General features: G+C 39.0%; 1 protein-coding gene and 1 non-coding gene across 4 annotated transcripts in view; both read left to right on the top strand.

The window, feature by feature from the left end:
• Positions 1 to 18,643, top strand: part of ERCC6 (ERCC excision repair 6, chromatin remodeling factor) — an 82,080-nt gene that overhangs the window by 48,664 nt on the left and 14,773 nt on the right. The window contains exons 8-12 of one of the 3 annotated variants that reach the window (XM_038409732.2): positions 9,989 to 10,159; positions 10,780 to 10,911; positions 12,284 to 12,400; positions 14,850 to 14,945; positions 17,318 to 17,536. In XM_038409732.2, coding sequence (XP_038265660.1) covers positions 9,989 to 10,159; positions 10,780 to 10,911; positions 12,284 to 12,400; positions 14,850 to 14,945; positions 17,318 to 17,536 — 735 coding nt within the window. Of the gene's footprint in view, positions 1 to 9,988; positions 10,160 to 10,734; positions 10,912 to 12,283; positions 12,401 to 14,849; positions 14,946 to 17,317; positions 17,537 to 18,643 lie in introns of all 3 variants that reach the window. The other 2 variants (XM_038409731.2, XM_043518524.1) reach the window with 2 other exon arrangements.
• On the top strand, positions 8,511 to 8,614 carry LOC119859583. Its single transcript, XR_005294249.1, has one exon. It is a non-coding gene; the product is annotated as a U6 spliceosomal RNA (small nuclear RNA).

Genomic DNA, 18,643 nt, shown 5'->3' with positions numbered 1-18,643 from the left:
CTAGTGACACTGGAGCCACCAGTTCCAATGAGTAAATGTGGAAGCTCTACCAGTCTCTGAGAATAGTGAACTGTCAAACTGTTTCTTGTTTTACTGAAGAAAATAGCAGACTTTTTGGCTTTCTGTGACCTGAATTTTTTTAAATGTACTTGTTCCTTAGTTTTATTCTTAACATCTCTGTCATAATCGCTGAACCACAGTATTACTCTGATGTGACTTCTGTGCCAAGCGGTGCTCCATGTGCTGCTTTTAACTAATGTCCATCTTCTGGTCTTATTGCTTTCTTGGGTATAAAGATTTCAAAGGTTCTGAATTGCATAAACCTATGGGGAGATTTTCTAAGGGAGACTGGATATAAAATGACTGAAACCATTTTGTAGTGCCAGTTACCTGCCTGGAAGTCGGCAGAATGGTTAGGCATCTCTCCTGGTGCCTAACCAAATTTGCTAGTCTTTCTCGCCAGAACTATGATTGCGCTGCATGACAGCTATAAGCCACATTATGGTGTGCATTAATAGATTATTGGTCCATGCCTGAGGTGCATTACCTTTTGGACTATTGGGGTGCTTTTCAAATAGCTATTAATGGCACAATCCTAAAGTGTTTTTGGATTATTAGGACCACTTTTCCTTACTTTTAGTTACCATGAGCCTAAATAGGCTTTCAGCAACATTACCAGCGACTTTCAATTTTCAGGGGAAAAAGAAACTAAACTGGATTTAAGATTTCAAAGTACATATCAGTGACTTTGCCTTGCAAGAAAGTTGAGAATTAAGTTGTTTTTTAATCAAAATAACACTGTTATTTTGCTTAAAATAAAATAAGAAAAGAAATCATCAGTTACTGTTAACATTCACTTAATCGGATGCATTCAGTGGAAAATACAGTGGGGAGATTTTATATATACACACAGAGAACATGAAACAATGGGTTTTATCATACACACTAAAGATGAGCTATTACAAGCAGGAAGGGGGGGAAGAAGGAAAACCTTTTTTGGTGATAATCAAGGTGGGCCATTTCCAGCAGTTAACAAAAACGTCTGAGGGAGGGGGGGAGAAATAGCATGGGGAAATAGTTTTACTCTGTGTAATGACCCATCCACTCCCAGTCTCTATTCAAGCCTAAGTTAATTGTATCCAGTTTGCAAATTAATTCCAATTCAGCAGTCTCTTGCTGGAGTCTGTTTTTGAAGTTTTTTTGTTGAAGGATAGCCACCCTCAGGTCTGTAATCGAGTGACCAAAGAGATTGAAGTGTTCTCCGACTGGTTTTTGAATGTTATAATTCTTGACGTCTGATTTGTGTCCATTTATTCTTTTACGTAGAGACTGTCCAGTTTGACCAATGTACATGGCAGAGGGTCATTGCTGGCACAGGATGGCATATATCACATTGGTAAATGCGCAGGTGAACGAGCCTCTGATAGTGTGGCTGATGTGATTAGGCCCTATGATGATGTCCCCTGAATAGCTATGTGGACAGAGTTGGCAACGGGCTTTGTTGCAAGGATAGGTTCCTGGGTTAGTGGTTCTGTTGTGTGGTGTGTGGTTGCTGGTGAGTATTTGCTTCAGGTTGGGGGGCTGTCTGTAAGCAAGGACTGGCCTGTCTCCCAAGATCTGTGAGAGTGATGGGTCGTCCTTCAGGATAGGTTGTAGATCCTTGATGATGCGTTGGAGAGGTTTTAGTTGGGGGCTGAAGGTGATGGCTAGTGGCGTTCTGTTATTTTCTTTGTTGGGCCTGTTCTGTAGTAGGTGGGTACTCTTCTGGCTCTGTCAATCTGTTTCTTCACTTCACTTCAGCAGGTGGGTTTATTCAGGTACTATCCTGGGAGTGGATGGGTCATTACACAAAGTAAAACTATTTCCCCATGCTATTTCTCCCCCCCACCCCACCCCCCACTGTTCCTCAGACGTTCTTGTTAACTGCTGGAAATGGCCCATCTTGATTATCACCACAAAAGGTTTTCATCCTCCCCCCCCCCCCCCCTTGCTGGTAATAGCTCATCTTAAGTGATCACTCTCCTTACAGTGTGTATGATAAAACCCATTGTTTCATGTTCTCTGTGTGTGTGTGTGTGTGTGTGTGTGTGTGTGTGTATAAATCTCCCCACTGTATTTTCCACCGAACGCATCCGATGAAGTGAGCTGTAGCTCATGAAAGCTTATGCTCAAATAAATTTGTTAGTCTCTAAGGTGCCACAAGTACTCCTTTTCTTTTTGCGACTACAGACTAACACGGCTGCTACTCGCTACTCTGAAACCTGTTCACATTCAGAAACGCTAAACACTTGAAAGCAACGTGATGTACAGTTAAAGTCACCCATGCCACCTTAACTCTGCTCCAGCTCCAGCAGAAACTCTGAGACCATTTGGCTGAAATATAAAACTGAGGTGTTCCCATTTACAATCATTGACGATACCATGGTCATTTTGTGACGATAAAGGGTGATAACCCTGGAGACAAGTAAAAGTCAGATTTGAATAATGACATCCTCCTTGCTGAATTCAACCTGCAATTTGAACTAGATATAGTATTCCTGCCCTAGTCTGCTATGGAATGTTATGTGCTATTTGATATTGTGTACTATGGTGTCTCACCCTAGAAAGAGCTTCATTTCTATGATCGGTGAAGTGATTCTTGGATGTGTAGAGTGCTTTGAAATTTTTCAGGTTGAAAAGGCTGAAGAAATAAGCCCCGTATTGCATGTCTTAAATAATGTTCCACTTATGGTGTACAATAAGGGCTTTGTATAGGAGAGAATAACATAAAATACTGGTCTCATTAGCTCTCTCTCCTGTCAGCTCAGGCTCTTATGATACCTTGCAGCCCTGTAGAACCATAGAAATGTAGAGCTGGAAGAGCCCTCGAGGTCATTGAGTCCAGCCCATTGCGCTGAGGCAGAACCACATAAACCTAGACCATCCCTGAAAGATGTTTGTCCAGCCTATTCTTAAAAACCTCCAATGATGGGGATTCCAAAACCTCCCTTGGAAGCCTATTCCAGTATTTAACTACCCTTACTGTTAGACAGTTTTTCCCAATATCCAATCTAAAACTTCCTTGCTGCATATTTGAGCCCGTTACTTTTTGTCTTTCCTTTAGAGGACACTGAGAACAATTGATCACCATCCTTTTTATAACAGCCCTTAACATATTTGGAGACTGTTATCAGATCTCTTCTCAGTCTTCTTTTCTCAAGGCTAAACAAGCCCAGTTTCTTCAACATTTCCTCATAGGTCAGGTTTTCTAAACTTTTTATCATTTTTGTTGCTCTTCTCTGGACTCTTTCCAATTTATCCACATCTTTTTCTAAAGCATTTCACCCAGAATTAGACACAGTACTTTAGCTGAAGCTTCATTAGCGCTGAGTAGAGTCAGAGAGTTACCTTCTGTGTCTTAAACATTGGACTCCAGTTAATACTGCCCAGAATGATATTAGCCTTTTTTGCAACTGCGTCACATTGTTGACTCCTGTTCAATTTATGATCCATTATAAACCCAGATCCTTTTCAGCAGTACTGCCACCTAGTCAGCTGTTCCCCATTTTATAGTTATATTTGATTTTTCCTTCCTAAGTGAAATACTTTATACTAGTCTTCATTGAATTTCATCTTGTTGAATTCAGACCAGTTCTCTAATTTGTCAAGGTCATCCTGAATTCTAATCCTGTCCTCCAAAGTGCTTGCAACACCTCTCAGCTTGGTGTCATCTGCAGATTTTATAAGCATACTCTGTACTCCATTATCCAAGTCATTAATGCAAATCTTGACTATTACCAGACCTAGGACTGATCCCCTTTGGGACCCCACTGGATATGCCCTCCCATTTTCACAGCAAGCCCATTGATAACTATTGTGAGTATAGTCTTTCAACTTATTATGCACCCACCTTATAGTTTTCATCTAGACTGCAAATCATGTGGAACTGTATCAAAAGTTTTTCCACCGAATGCATCCGATGAAGTGAGCTGTAGCTCACGAAAGCTTATGCTCAAATAAATTTGTTAGTCTCTAAGGTGCCACAAGTACTCCTTTTCTTTTTGTATCAAAAGCCTTACTAAAATCAAGATATATCACATTTACTGCTCTCCCCCTATGCACTAGGCCAGTAACCCTCCAGCTGGGTACTCCTTATGACCCTATTATCCTCTAGATGCTTTCAAACTTGTTTAATAATTTGTTCCAATATCTTTCCAGGTACTGAAATTAGGCCTATGGCTCTATAATTTCCTAAGTTTTCTTTGTTCCCCTTTTTAAAGATATCTATATATGAGCTACATCCTAATGTCAAAGAACATTCTCGCATGGAACTTTGGGGGCAAAATGAGCCAAGTTATGTGCAAGACTTAACAAACAATGCAAGAGCAAGTTTAGTTAACTAAGCAAATCACTAAAATGTACAAACAAGAGGTCTTGCAGCACAAAGATTCTTACTACATGATCAAAACAACTATAAAGTCAAAATGGTCCAATTCAGATCACTCCAACCGTCAAACTTTAAAAACTGCATAACAGATATTTCCTGTTGAGAATTTTTATGTGGCATGACAAGACAAGAATTTGAAGTTCAGAAAGAAAGAAAGAAAAAAGAAAAAAAAAAACAGCTGTTAGTGCTGGTGACTAAGTTTTGAACTGTACCAATCAGTCTTGTAAATCTGCTATATTCCTCTTACCCAGGGATAATGTATGTTTTTGAAGCTATGGGAGGTTAACTTGTTTTTTCTTTACCACCAACGCCATTATAAAAGTGGAGCATAAAGCTTTCCAGTAGTGCACTTCATCACTGGGAAAAGAAGAGGGTTGGAAAGATCTCCTTCACCCAACAAAATTCTGAGGGTATGTCTACCCTACACTCAGCAATTACTGCGGTGTTGTACACATTCTCACCAAGAGCGCTACCACCAACCTAAGAAGGGCAGTGTGGGGAGCTGTTAGAGCCTGGTATCTCAGCTCTGCTAGCAGCTTCCTGCCAGAAGCCCAGCTGCCTCCCAGGCTCCCAACAGACTGCCCCGTTCTCCGCTGGGAGCCAGGGGAAGCTGCCTGGGGCTTCTCACTTCTCCATTCCCTGCTGGGAGTCGGGGTAGGGAGGGGAAGCCTCCCATGGCTTCTCGGCCCTAGGGAACGGGGTCCAACTGCCCCAGCTCCCGATGGGGAGCGGGTGTGTAGAAGGGTGCCCGAGCTTCTCGCCCCGGCTCCTGCTGGGAGCGGGGGGCAGCTTGTCAGGTTCATGGCACCTACTGTGAAATTGACAAGACAGCAATCAGCCGATGTAAGTAACGAAGTATCTACACAGACACTGTGTTGTGCTAACTACACCAACATAAGCCCTATGCTTCTTGTGGAGGTGGAGTAGGGCACTTACATCAGCAGAAGCAAGGCTGTAGTGTAGACATTGGCATAATTAGGTCGACATAAGCTACTTTACATAAATGTAATTGTATAATGTAGACCAGATGTGAATAACTAGAGCACCCATGCACAGATTGAAGCACAACCTGTTGTTAAAGTTGCAGAGCCATCTTTGTATGTCTAGTCAATTTGAGGCAGTTGAAGAGCAGAGTAGCCCAGATATAAGTGCACAGGAGCATGGCTGCATGTCCTCCAAGACAGAAAGGCAGGCAGATTCTGACATGACAATTTACCATGCAGTGCCAGACTTTGAAATCAAAGTACTGCTAATGTGTCTCTGCAGTGTACCCATAGGCAGTTTTTGCTTTATTTTATAAATAAATATTTCTTCAGAAAACAAACCAAAGGCACCTTGCACTGCAAAGGAAAAAGACGCAATCTATAGAAATGGTTAACTGCAGCATAGTTTCACTCTTAAAAAATTGTCTCTTCAAAAAAGAAATACCTTTCTTTCCACCAGGCTCAATATTTACTGGTGTGGTTGTTCATGGTCGGGTTTTGTTCAGATTTTTTTCATTCACATACATAGGTTCTATCACAGCAAAACCATGCAATATAACACTTAAATATTCAGCGGGAAGGAGAATGTGTTTAGTTAGAGGCGTTTATCTGGTGCTCATAATCAGAAATAGAACATGGCCCAAAAAAAACAGGTTGCTGCTTGTCAGAATTCTGCCCTGTATTGGACACTAGACCCATCTGAATTGGGAGGCCCTGGGCAATCAGTATTTCACCCTGATTTAGGAAAAAAGATCATTGTTTCAAGTCTGAAGGCAGAAAATACTATTCTGAATAAAAATGCAAGATTTTTTTAAATAAGGTTCTCATTTTGTCATTGTTTCTTGACACTGTCTCTCTTAATACCAGAACTCAGAATTTCAAGCCTAATTAACCACTGCTTAACCCTTAGGCATTGGATGAATTTGTCCCCATTAAGCAAAACTTATTCTAATGCTGTCCCAGTTAAGCAGCCGTCATTGCCATGCACTATCATTAGGCTAAATCGGTTCCCTGAGACATCCCAGTAAAGGAAACATTGCTATTAAGTACATCTTAATTTAAGCAAAATAGAGAGTATTGTGAGCAGATTGCAAACTAAAGACTAAAAATACACCAGCTGATAAAGTAGCATGAATTCAGAAATGCTACAGCATCAGAACAGAATCCATAAAAATTTAACACTGAAATCTATGAAAACCCTCTTCCTTTTAAATTATGTTAAGAGCTGTAACTTACGCGGTACACCCTCAAGTATCCACTAGATACATTGAAATGATAGGTAATAAATGTTGTAGTATGCATTGTTAAAATTGTGTTTGCTGTGTTTTTTCTTCTTTGTCAGCACAAATCCTTGTTTATTAAAGATTTAGCTTGAAGGAAATTTTAATTAATTACAGGTTCAGTAAATCCTGACTAGGAATCTGCTGTGCTGTGTTTACAGTGAATGGCCTTCATGTGCCTATGTTTCACTCCTGTTCTCTCTGCTATCTGACAATGTGATTTATGGCTGTTGTTTTTCTACCAGTCCACTGTTTGCCCTCTAGGAGGGATTGGTCTCCTGAGCCTCCATAATAACAGCAGCACTTTCACAAAACATCTTTTAATGACAACAGTGTAGCATTCTGTAAGTCAGGCTAATTGCAGACATACCCTATTAATTGCAAAAACTAGAAGAGGTTACATATTTTACAAGCTTTTAATTTGAAATCGCCCGAGATGATTTGTCTTAAGTGTTTGGGTAGCGATTTCTACAATATTCTGCGATAGTCCATTACTGAGCATCTAGAACACACAGTTACAGAATACTAGGAATGAATCAGGTGAAGTTAAGTTGTGTGTGAGAGAAGCTGCCTAGGAATACTGCTGCTTCTGTAATACAGAATGTTATAAAAAGAGTTCATGTTATGTGAATAAAGGAGCTAATTTCTACTTTTATTTTAACAGCTGCATATGTTACACTTATGTCGGTAGATAATGTTCAAAGAGTAGAAAATCTAAAGCAGGTTGAACTAGAAGAGGTTGTGTGGGGGTTTTGTCATGTCTTCAGCTATATAGGGATCAGTTATACATTTTTTATTTTATTTTATTTTTTTTACAGAAAGTGATTTGTGGCTTATCAGATGTTCATCTGAATCATTAGGGAGGAAAGCAGTGTGTTTTTTAAAAAATGAAAAAAAAATACTGATTTTTAAAAATCACAGCTTTGTTTATAAGCTCAGTCTGCTACATACATAATCATTTTTGTTATGTACCAGGTTGGCAAACATTTTCATGTTTTTTCCTTCGGAATTTAAAAGATCAGAAGACACCCTGGCTGTCATCTTTTTTTCTTTTCTGTTTTTGTGCTGGTGTCCAAATCTTGCTTCTATTAACGTCATTGGGAAACCTCGCATTGATTTGACTATTGTAGGATCAAGTCCCAGGTCAGCAGTGAATGTGCACAGCTCTTCGAATAGTGTTGACTAGTGTGACAAAGTTCCTCTTCTACCTTGGTTGGTCTTGTGCTAATTGGCAGATTTGCTCGCCTCGGAGATTCACGGCAGCCCTCAGTTTGGCCGTTTTCGTAAACCCACAGTCTAGGTCAACTCCTCCTGTGTCTGATCAGGAGTTGGGAGGTTTGTGGGGAACCCGGGCCCACCCCCTCCTCTGGGTTCCAGCCCAGGGCCCTATGGAATGCAGCTGTCTAGAGTGCCTTCTGGAACAGCTGTGTAACAGCTACAAGTCCTTGGGCTACTTCCCCATGGCCTCCTCACAACACCTTCTTTATCTTCACCATAGGCTCTTCCTGCTGGTGTCTGATAATGCTTGTACTCCTCAGTTCTCCAGCAGTACGCCTTCTCACTCTCAGCTCCTGGTGCTTCTTGCTCCCAGCTCCTCATACACACACCACAAACTGAAGTGAGCTCCTTTTTTAAATCCAGGTGCCCTGATTAGCCTGCCTTAATTGATTCTAGCAGCTTCTTGATTGGCTGCCGGTGTTCTAATCAGCCTGTCTGCCTTAATTGTTTCCAGAAAGTTCCTGATTGTTCTGGAACCTTCCCTGTTACCTTACCCAGGGAAAAGGGACCTTCTTAACCTGGGGCTAATATATCTGCCTTTTATCACTCTCCTGAGCATATATGCTAAAATTGGAATGATGCAGAGAAGATTAGCATGGCCCCTGTGCAAGGATGACATGCAAATTCATGAAGCGTTCCATATTTAAAAAAAAAAAAAAAATCACTCTCCTGTAACCATAAGACGCTGGAGGGTGGCAGGTGCCCCATGCAGTCCAAAAGGAAGAACAGTATATTGAAACAGACCCTCTGGGGTAGAGAGTGCCATTTTTTCTTTCGCATCTTTGGCAAGGGGAATCTGCCAGGATCCCTTCATTAAATCAAAGGTGGTCAAAAATTGGGCATGGCCCAGGCGGTCAACTAACTCATCGATATGGGGTATACATCGAATTTGGATATCTCATTCAGCCGGCAAAAGTAATTACAAAACCTAGTGGTGCCATTGGGTTTGGGCACCAACACAATCGGGCTTGACCACTGACTGTGGGACTCTTCCATGGCTCCCAGCTCCGACATCCTTTTTACCTCTGCCTTGATCTCCTCCCTTTTTGCAGCTGGGACCCGATAGGGCCTTACAGTTACCTTTGCCCCAGGGTCTGTGATGATTTGGTGATACGTTTCGGTGGTCCAACCTGGTTTGGTTGAAAACACGTCCTGGTATCAGTTGATCATTTCAGTTACCTCCTTTTGGTTTGGTGTCAGATCAGTGGATATCCTGATCTGCTCCTGCATGTTATTTCCCTGGATCCAGGGTCTCTTGGGCCACTACACACGCCTCTTGTTGGTGCCAAGGCTTTAAGAGGTTAATGTGATAAATTTGTTCTTGTTTCCGGCATACTGGCTGCTGCACTTTGTACGTTACTTCCCCCATGGGTTCAGCCACCTCATAGGGCCCCTGCCATTGGGCCAAAAGCTTGCTTTCTGCCGTGGGTACCAACACCATCACCTGATCCCCTGGTTGGAACTGTCGGACTTTTGCCTGGTCATTGTAATGGGTTCGCTGGGCCTCCTGCGCCTTTTCCAGATGTTCTCATACAATGGGGTGACCCGGGCTATCCATTCTCGCATATGCAACACACGGTCAATTATATTTCTCCCCTCATTGGGTTCCTCTTCCCAGATTTCTTTTGCGATATCTAGTATGCCATGGGGCTGGCGTCCGTATAAAAACTTAAAAGGGGGAAAACCCAGTTGAGGCCTGAGGTACCTCCCAGATTGCAAACATAAGGTAGGATAGTAGGGTGTCCCAATCCTTCCCATCCCGATTTACCACTTTCCTTATCATTAGAATTACTTAGGATTTGCACCATTGGATCTAAACAGAATTTTTTCCTTCATATGTATTTGTTAGCTCTTTTGTGATGAGGTAGTACTGGTCTTGGCCATAGTTATTTTATTTACAAAGAATACTTAATTATTTCAGATGCTTTTTAACACAACCAGGATCACAAGTACACAGTTCAGTTGGTCTTAATTTGACATCTTAATGCTAAATTAATGACAACAAATCATTCTGTTTACAGGTGAAACTAATTCATGAAATTGTAGCATGCCATGGCATTCTAATCACCTCCTATTCATACATTCGATTGATGCAGGATAATATCAACAGCTATGACTGGCATTATGTGATTTTAGATGAGGGTCATAAAATCCGGAATCCAAATGCCGCAGTAACACTTGCGTGCAAACAGGTACTGTACCAGAAAACAAACCAAATATCTTCATTTGTAAAAATAATAATAATAAATAATACATTATTTGAAAAAATAAGCTCAGAATCTGATAGTAACCGTGGATTGCTGAATCATAAAATCATAGATTTAAATCTGAGCAAAGAATAAAGACATATGTCATGAGACTTTCTTTTAAAATCTTGCTTGGATACTTAATTTATTTGGCATTTTTAAAATTGTTTACAACAGTCACTAAAAATCAATAGTGTTATCATAATCGGATAAATTCAAAGTTTTATTAGAATTTGCTGTAATTTAGTGTTAAATGTGGGTTTGAATCGTATATATCCAAAACAGATTGTTACGTTCATTTTATTTTGTGGAGTATTAATGCTAAGTCCTGTTTGAGCTATAATTTTTATAGACAGCATTTCACAAGAAGCTTATATTTATTTCAGAGAAAATGTGCTATATATTTTAAAATGTGACAACTCATTGATGTGAAATTGGATAGCCTCTGCGGTAGGAATCTGTATTACAAGCCAACTCATGAAAATGTCTTACTACTAAGTTGTTTTGTTTTATATTAATAGTTCCGCACTCCCCATCGAATCATCTTGTCTGGCTCCCCTATGCAGAATAACCTAAAGGAGCTCTGGTCCCTCTTTGACTTTGTATTCCCAGGGAAATTGGGAACACTGCCTGTCTTCATGGAGCAATTCTCTGTTCCAATAACCATGGGAGGATATTCCAATGCCTCTCCCGTGCAGGTAAAGATACAGCAAAATATTTTTACTAATTGATGATCATTAATTTGAAGGAAATGGTTTGCTGTGTTTCAAAACTCACTTCAAAATGTATATTATATTCGGTTTCTTATGCCCTAATCGAGTAAACAAATTTACATACATTATATGTACATACATTATGTATACATCACTGTCTGGGTTTCAAACATTAGCAAAATGCTGTAATATTTGAATTTCAGACACCGTAGAGAAATGTTTAAATCCATACTGAAAACGGTTTTTATTTAAAAACAAACTATTACCATCCTATTAATAACAGGTTTTGTGAAAGTATTTTTAAACTAAATCTAGTTTTGGAGCATAAACTGCCTAGGATTATTCTTTTAAACACGAGTATATCTGTTAATCTTTGCAGTGGTTGCAGTTATCACAAGTATTTTATTTAGCTGACTTTTAAACATTTACTTGCATTGTATTTATTAAATTAGTTATTAGATTAATTGTTTGTAAAGTTATCTGAACATTAAAAGTTCTATATAAATGCTTAGAATATAAATTATTTCTACTATAACATTCCTGGTAATGTTTTATGCTCACATTTTTTTTATAATTTTATATTCATTCTGAATTTAAGTGCTTCCCTTGTCTGAGGCTTGGTAATTTACTAAATTGAATGGCCAGTTTGATTTTTATGTATCAATAATTTATTATATTCTTTGTTTTGCTTTAAGAGAATTGAAGGTATATTTAGCCATTATGTACAGTTAATACCCATCTCACACATCCATTACCCATTACAGAACCATATGCTCCATTTAAGGCCAGAATGACCTTTAGTTTCTGAGATCATAGGGATTTTCTTATACCGATTTTTTTTTTAATAGTCTCAAGTGGGCACTAATCTTCACTTATTGTCTGCTACCCTCCATTGCTTCAGGCTTTGTTTTGATCTTCAGTCTGTATATGAGCAGTTCTCTGTGTGGCTTTTGGTTTATGCAAAATTACACATACGGATTCATTGATAAAACGGGCTTGCCTAGGGGGAAGTGTCTTACTAGTCAATACATCTATAATTTCTGGTCTCCTTTCAGTGGAATAAATTTCACCAAATTAAGCCAAAATAAATGAATGGTATCTGATATGAGTGTGTCTATTTATTAAATATTATTGTTGGCTAACATGAATTAATTACAAATCACATTATATTGAATACTAAAAAAAAATTACTGTAACTTCATATATCCATTAAAGGGTAGAAAATATAAATGTCTGCTTGTGCCATCTAGATTTTTTACTTTTATCCTACTCCTAGTTAATGAATCTAATTTAAATAAAACAAAAAAACCTCTACATTAAGAACTCTCTTAAATGCTGGGTTTTTTCCCTTCTAAAGGTAAAAACTGCCTACAAGTGTGCATGTGTTTTACGGGACACCATAAATCCCTACTTGCTGCGGAGAATGAAGGCTGATGTGAAAATGAGCCTGTCACTGCCAGATAAAAATGAACAGGTTTGTTTAAAATATATGGTGTTTGATCCTTTGCCTCCTGAAGTCCATAGCAAAACTTGCGTTGACTTTGTTGAGAGCAAGTGTGGAAAAAGAACATAGAGAAGTTAAAGCTACACATTTTAGGTTCTCAGTAGTGGCATAAGGCTTATGCGCTGGGGAAGTCAAAGTGTGTCTAGCAGCTTGAATATCTACTGAGGTATTTTATTTTGTAGGTATTTATAAATCACCTGATTACCATATCATCTGGGCACAAAAGTCTGATGGAATTCTGTAATGTGGAAAGTATCTGTACAGTTTACAGCCTCCTCTATGATTCAGCGTGCAATGCTTCATCTTGACCTTGTATTCTCCGCACAGCTATGCATCCATGTTAAAGCAAAGGGCATGTAAGGTGCATTCTAGTCTATTTCAGGCCAATTGGTTTCAGCCCTTGGGCTCCTGGAGAGTGGTCAGTGCAGCCCTCAAATGGCCAAACTTGTGCATCCTAAGAACAATGCCTGTAGAATACCTCTTGTGGTATGTTCATTATCAGAGTTATCATAAAAAAAAGTTGTTCCTGCTATTATAAGGTACATTTGGCCAGCAAATAATTACCAGGGAAGTATGTTGTGTGCAATAGTAGTTCAGGTTACAAAGTTGCTTCCATTCTGACCCCCTGTTTGCACATGCTAATAACCTTCCAAAATTTTCCCTTTTTGGACTGAAATTTTCCATGCTTGTTCTGTGCCTGAAGCTGAATATTTTTTGGAAAGGTCTTGAGCTAAATTCCTTCAGCTATTCTTGAGTTAATGAAAGGTTTGTGGTTTTTTAACAAAAAAAAATAAAATAAAATTGATACTGTGACTCCCAGGAACCACTGTTTCTAGTATGGGTTAGGGTTTACTTCCTCCCTGCATCAGGCTTTGTTTCTCTACCAGATCCCTTTTTCTTCCTTCTTCCATTCTTGCCCCCCTCACAACTGCTCCTTGATATGCTCCTCCCTTCAGTTTCTATCACCCTTAGGCATCTGAGACAAGTAGTCATACTAGTGATTCCACATTGGGACAGTGTTATGGGGTGGGCAGTGAGTTAACAGGGGAGATCATTGTGTCTGCTGTGAAGTTTCATGCTCTCTGTTCAGTCAAACTCTGGAACATGGTTTCAGTACACTTTAAAGAATGTAGACCGCTTCCCCCTAAAGAACACATTCCTAAGTGAATTTAAATCATTTGATTTTTCTTGTCAGTCACAGTGCTGTACAAGAGTTTGACTTACAGCATAATGTTCGTTGCCTTGCAGGATGTGAGTGAGTGATTTTGTTCCATTTTAGTCCATCAATCTATGTGAAAAATCATTATATGGTCACGTTCAAAGATTAATGACAGATTTATAGATACTAAGGTCAGAAGGGACCATTATGATCATCTAGTCCGACCTCCTGCACAATGCAGGCCACAGAATCTCACCCACCCACTCCTTCGAAAAACCTCTCACCTATGTCTGAGCTATTGAAGTCCTCAAATCGTGGTTTAAAGACTTCAAGGAGCAGAAAATCCTCCAGCAAGTCACCCGTGCCCCATGCTACAGAGGAAGGCGAAAAACCTCCAGGGCCTCTTCCAATCTGCCCTGGAGGAAAATTCCTTCCCGACCCCAAATATGGCAATCAGCTAAACCCTGAGCATATGGGCAAGATTCACCAGCCAGATACCCAGGAAAGAATTTTCTGAGTAACTCAGATCCCACCCCATCTAACATCTCATCACAGGCCATTGGGCCTATTTACCATGAATATTTAAAGATCAATTAATTACCAAAATCATGTTATCCCATCGTACCATCTCCTTCATAAACTTATCGAGTTTAATCTTAAAGCCAGATAGGTCTTTTGCCCCCACTGCTTCCCTTGGAAGGCTATTCCAGAACTTCACTCCTCTGATGGTTAGAAACCTTCGTCTAATTTCAAATCTAAACTTCCCAATGACCAGAACAGATTACATGTGCTAACCTGTTGTTTACCCAGGAGGTCATAAGGGGATTGCAGATTTTAATTGATTTCAGACATAACAGATACACTGTACAAAGTGCTTCCAATACTTAGTATTCTGTAAATTCCACTTTAAAAAGCCCTTGCATTAAGGGAATGTTAAGATTGCACAGTTAAGCAATGAAGTCAGGAAATAGGAAAGTGAAGCTTGCATAAATAAATGCAGTTGGAGGAAATTATGAGCAACTGAGAAGGACACAGAATGGATGCTGAAACTTATCCCTAACTATCGTATTTGCCCCCGACAGATACTGTACCTTTTTCTAAATGTTTTAACTTCTGGTGGGCTCTTGTTCTTAATTTTGCACTTTTGATGGATCAGGAGTTCCTTGGTGAAGCTTTTTTCTTTTTGTTGTTGTTGTTGCATATTTCATATCTCATGAAGTTGATTGGTAACTGGATAAGTGCCCAATTTTTTTTTTTTAGGTTCTGTTTTGCCGTTTGACAGATGAACAACGGCAAGTCTACCAAAACTTCATTGACTCCAAAGAAGTGTACCAGATTCTCAGTGGAGAAATGCAGGTTGGCATTAATTAAGGTAGATGATGACATGTAAGAGTTTAAAGGTAGCCATCTGGATAAAGATGCTGACTGCCCATCAGCATTTTTCTAGCTGCACTCTGAGCAGGATCTTGGAGGGGAAACAAAAGCACCTCTATACTCAAGATGTCCCAGAGCCCGTTACATAGTAATGAATTAGAGGCTAGTAGTAGAGTGACTAAGGAAGACATAATGTTGAACAATAGCATCCACACACAACTGGATATTAGAACCAGTTTTACTGAATAAGGGAATGCTGGACAAGGAGTCGGTTACCATTTCTAAAAATCACTAGGATCTTCATCGTCCACCCAAATAGCAATCATAGTTAAAAGAACTTCTTAACTTTGTAGCTTTTGCCTTAGTACATGCCCTGAAGTGTCGGATCCTCTGTTCTAGAAGTGAAAATGCTGCCTATAATGCATAGTGGTTTCTACAGAAGGCATGTAGCCTGTAGATTATACTTCATAATTTTTTTAATGTATGAATATCTACTATGAATGACAATGGATTGTTATTGGGCCAGAGAATGAGAGAGACGGTCTCTCTCTACGGCCTGGGAGTTTGTGCAGTTACCTAGGATGTGGGAGGTCCAGCTTCAAATCCTTTTTGTAGTAATACTTTAACAAAAGTGAAACCGTTTAAGGAGAGATTGGAAACCCCACATAAGAATATACCATAGCCCAGTGGCTAGGACACTCTCCTCTATTGCGAGAGATCCAAGTCCAAATCCCTTCTCTACATCTGGCAGATCGCAGAGTTGAACATATGTCACCGACATCCCAGGTGAATGCACTATCCTGTGAGCTGAAGCTCATACTAAGGGCTTCTGTTTTGGGGGATTTATTAATTTCATTTTTCCAGGTTTATTTTTTTTTAAATATTAATTTTCTGTAAATCTCCAAAAATTGGGGGGGTTGGGGCTTTCTCTTTGTTTGTTCAGTAACGAGTAATATCTACACAATAGTGCTCTTCAGAAATCACTCTCTCACACATACACATACACACACGCGCATGTATACTATTTAATCTGAAAAATTTCTCTGAGCTCTAATTAGACCATGTGTTCCTTCTGACTTATTGCCTTATTTTGTAGGGATGCTAGTGAGGGCAGCTATTTCAAATTGCAGCTTTTGTTATACTGAGTTGTAGGTAGAAGAATGTGTATAACAGAAGTATTCATAAGTGGATTTTTACCTGCATCGTATCTTAATATATACCTAGAAGTTGTCCTTCACTGTCTAAATGTTTGCACATTGATGTAGTGTTTAACATTTCATTGGACCTTTAACAGATCGGTTTGGTGCTCTGACTCGCTCAACTCTACAGTGCTGGGGCAGTTGCTTTTGCAACTACAGTTTTCTGTGTGTGGAGAGAAGGGATTATACTTATGGTATTTTAAATGTCCAATGAATAATTGAAAAGAATCCCATCTAATGCAGTGATGTAAACAGTGGTTGTTATCATCACCCTACACATGTTCTGTTGAAACATGTTGAGCCAACCCACTCTTAAGTAAGTGTGGATTCTAGAGGTTGTACTTGCCAACATGGGAAACTTTCTTTTCATCTTCAAATTATCTTCCAGCGTTTGTGCATTTTTGTCCCCAAATAGATTTTCATGATCTGGTTTGTCACAATTTTCCTATTTTCAGGACAAAAAAAGGAAAATTGTGACCATCTTTTTTACTGAAAATACAGCATCACTTACGAATTTGCACAACTTTTGGGGGAGAGAAATTCATTTTATGATTAAAGAAAAATAAACCAATTCAATAATAAGTGTAACTTTTTGTCTGAGTTCTTTATTTTTATTTTTTATTTTTTCACTCTTGGCTCAGTGTAAACAAATCAGTTAGGACCCAACCTATGCACAGAAACACTTTGTACTTGTTTTACAAGTCCAGCTGCATGTATAGCAGCCTTTAGGAGGTGTTATATTTTGAATATCTTTACTGGAAGACCATGTAATGTGCAGCTGGATGGAACTTCTTGGCTTCTGAATTGCTAGAAAAACTGTGACTAATGGATTACATGAATGCAGAAACTGTTAGAATTTTTGTAACATTAGCACCAAAATGGGTTCTCAAATAACACAATATTTCATTGGCCATTGTATTTATTTATATATCTATAATATATATAAATAACATGGCTGCTACTCTGAAACCTATTATATTAACTGTATACCACCTTTTACTGAAATGGGAACAAATGTGTGCTAGTGTAAAAACCAGAGCACCGGTGTTCACCTGCTCAATGACTATCAGGTCTATTATTGTCTCTTCTTAAATATAACCCATGGTAGAATGAAAAATTTGCAAGAAAAGGACACTTCTTTCCTGTATTCTGTAGGTTTTCTCTGGACTTGTAGCCTTGAGAAAAATATGCAACCACCCTGACCTCTTTTCTGGTGGTCCCAAGATTTTGAAAGGTGTGCCAGATGATGAGTTAGAAGAAGCAGATCAATTTGGATACTGGAAACGTTCTGGAAAAATGATAGTGGTAGAATCCTTACTGAAAATATGGCACAAGCAGGGTCACAGAGTGCTGTTCTTTACCCAGTCGAGACAGGTAAGAACATCTAACAAACTTATTACGGTTATGTAGTAACTGCAGTAAAAAAAAACCCACCTCCACCAAATTAGATGTGTGCGTGATCTAAAAAACCCTATAGCTAGAAACTAGGTTATTTTGTGGATTCCTCAAAAAAACAAAATGCCAATTATCCTGAAAAGTGTCAAAGTGGGAAATTTTTGTTTCTTAGATGTTGAATAACTGGAGGGCAGACTTCTATACACTTCAGTTCCATAAACTTTATTAGCATGATAAGCTATGCCAAGTATTGCCAAAGTAAAATATGTGCAGCCAAATATTGCTGTCACTTACGCCAGTCAAAATGAAAACAAGTCCTTTTGAAACCAATGGAGTAACTCTGGATTTACACTGGTGTAACTAGGAGTGGAGTTTGGCACAGTAGTACAGTACAAATAACTGTCTATCATAGGGCTTCACAGTGCCGTGGACCATGAGTCTATTTCTGATTCAGTGACAGTTGGTTACACATCATTAGGTATTCCTGCCATGTCTTTAATTCTCTGTTTTTTTGCTGTTCAAGGGGAGTTCTTACAATCTGGAAGTTTGAAGTAGTATCTTTTTTGCACTTCATAGTTTGGTTGGAGGAGTAAATGCAAATTTCAACTTCCATTTCTCCTATCACTTCTTTTATAAAGTTGTTCCTTGGCTTAACACTATATATATTTTTTTTAATGAGATCACAAGTTTGATTGATAAAAGTAATAGTGTTGACATAATATACTTAGACTTCTGTAAGGCGTTTGACTTGGTACCACATGACATTTTTGATAAATTGCTAGAACTATATAAAATTACCGTGGAACACATAAAATGGATTAAAAACTGACTAACTGATAGGTCTCAAAATGTAAATATAAATGGGGAATCATCATTGAACACTGTGTTTCCAGTGGAGTCCTCTAGGCATTGGTTTTTGGACCAATGCTATTTAACATTTTTTTTTCAATGACTAGGAAGAAAACATAAAATCATCACTGATAAAGTTTGGAGGTGACCAAAAAAAAAATTGGGAGAGTGGTAAATAATGAAGAGGACAGGTCACTGATTCAGAGCAATGTAGATCGCTTGATAAACTGGCTGTAA

The sequence above is a fragment of the Dermochelys coriacea genome, chromosome 7, assembly GCF_009764565.3.
Source record: "Dermochelys coriacea isolate rDerCor1 chromosome 7, rDerCor1.pri.v4, whole genome shotgun sequence".
Lineage (NCBI taxonomy): Eukaryota > Metazoa > Chordata > Testudines > Dermochelyidae > Dermochelys > Dermochelys coriacea.
The sequence above is the reverse complement of the archived record's forward strand: the minus strand, read 5'-3'. Positions and strand labels throughout refer to the sequence as shown.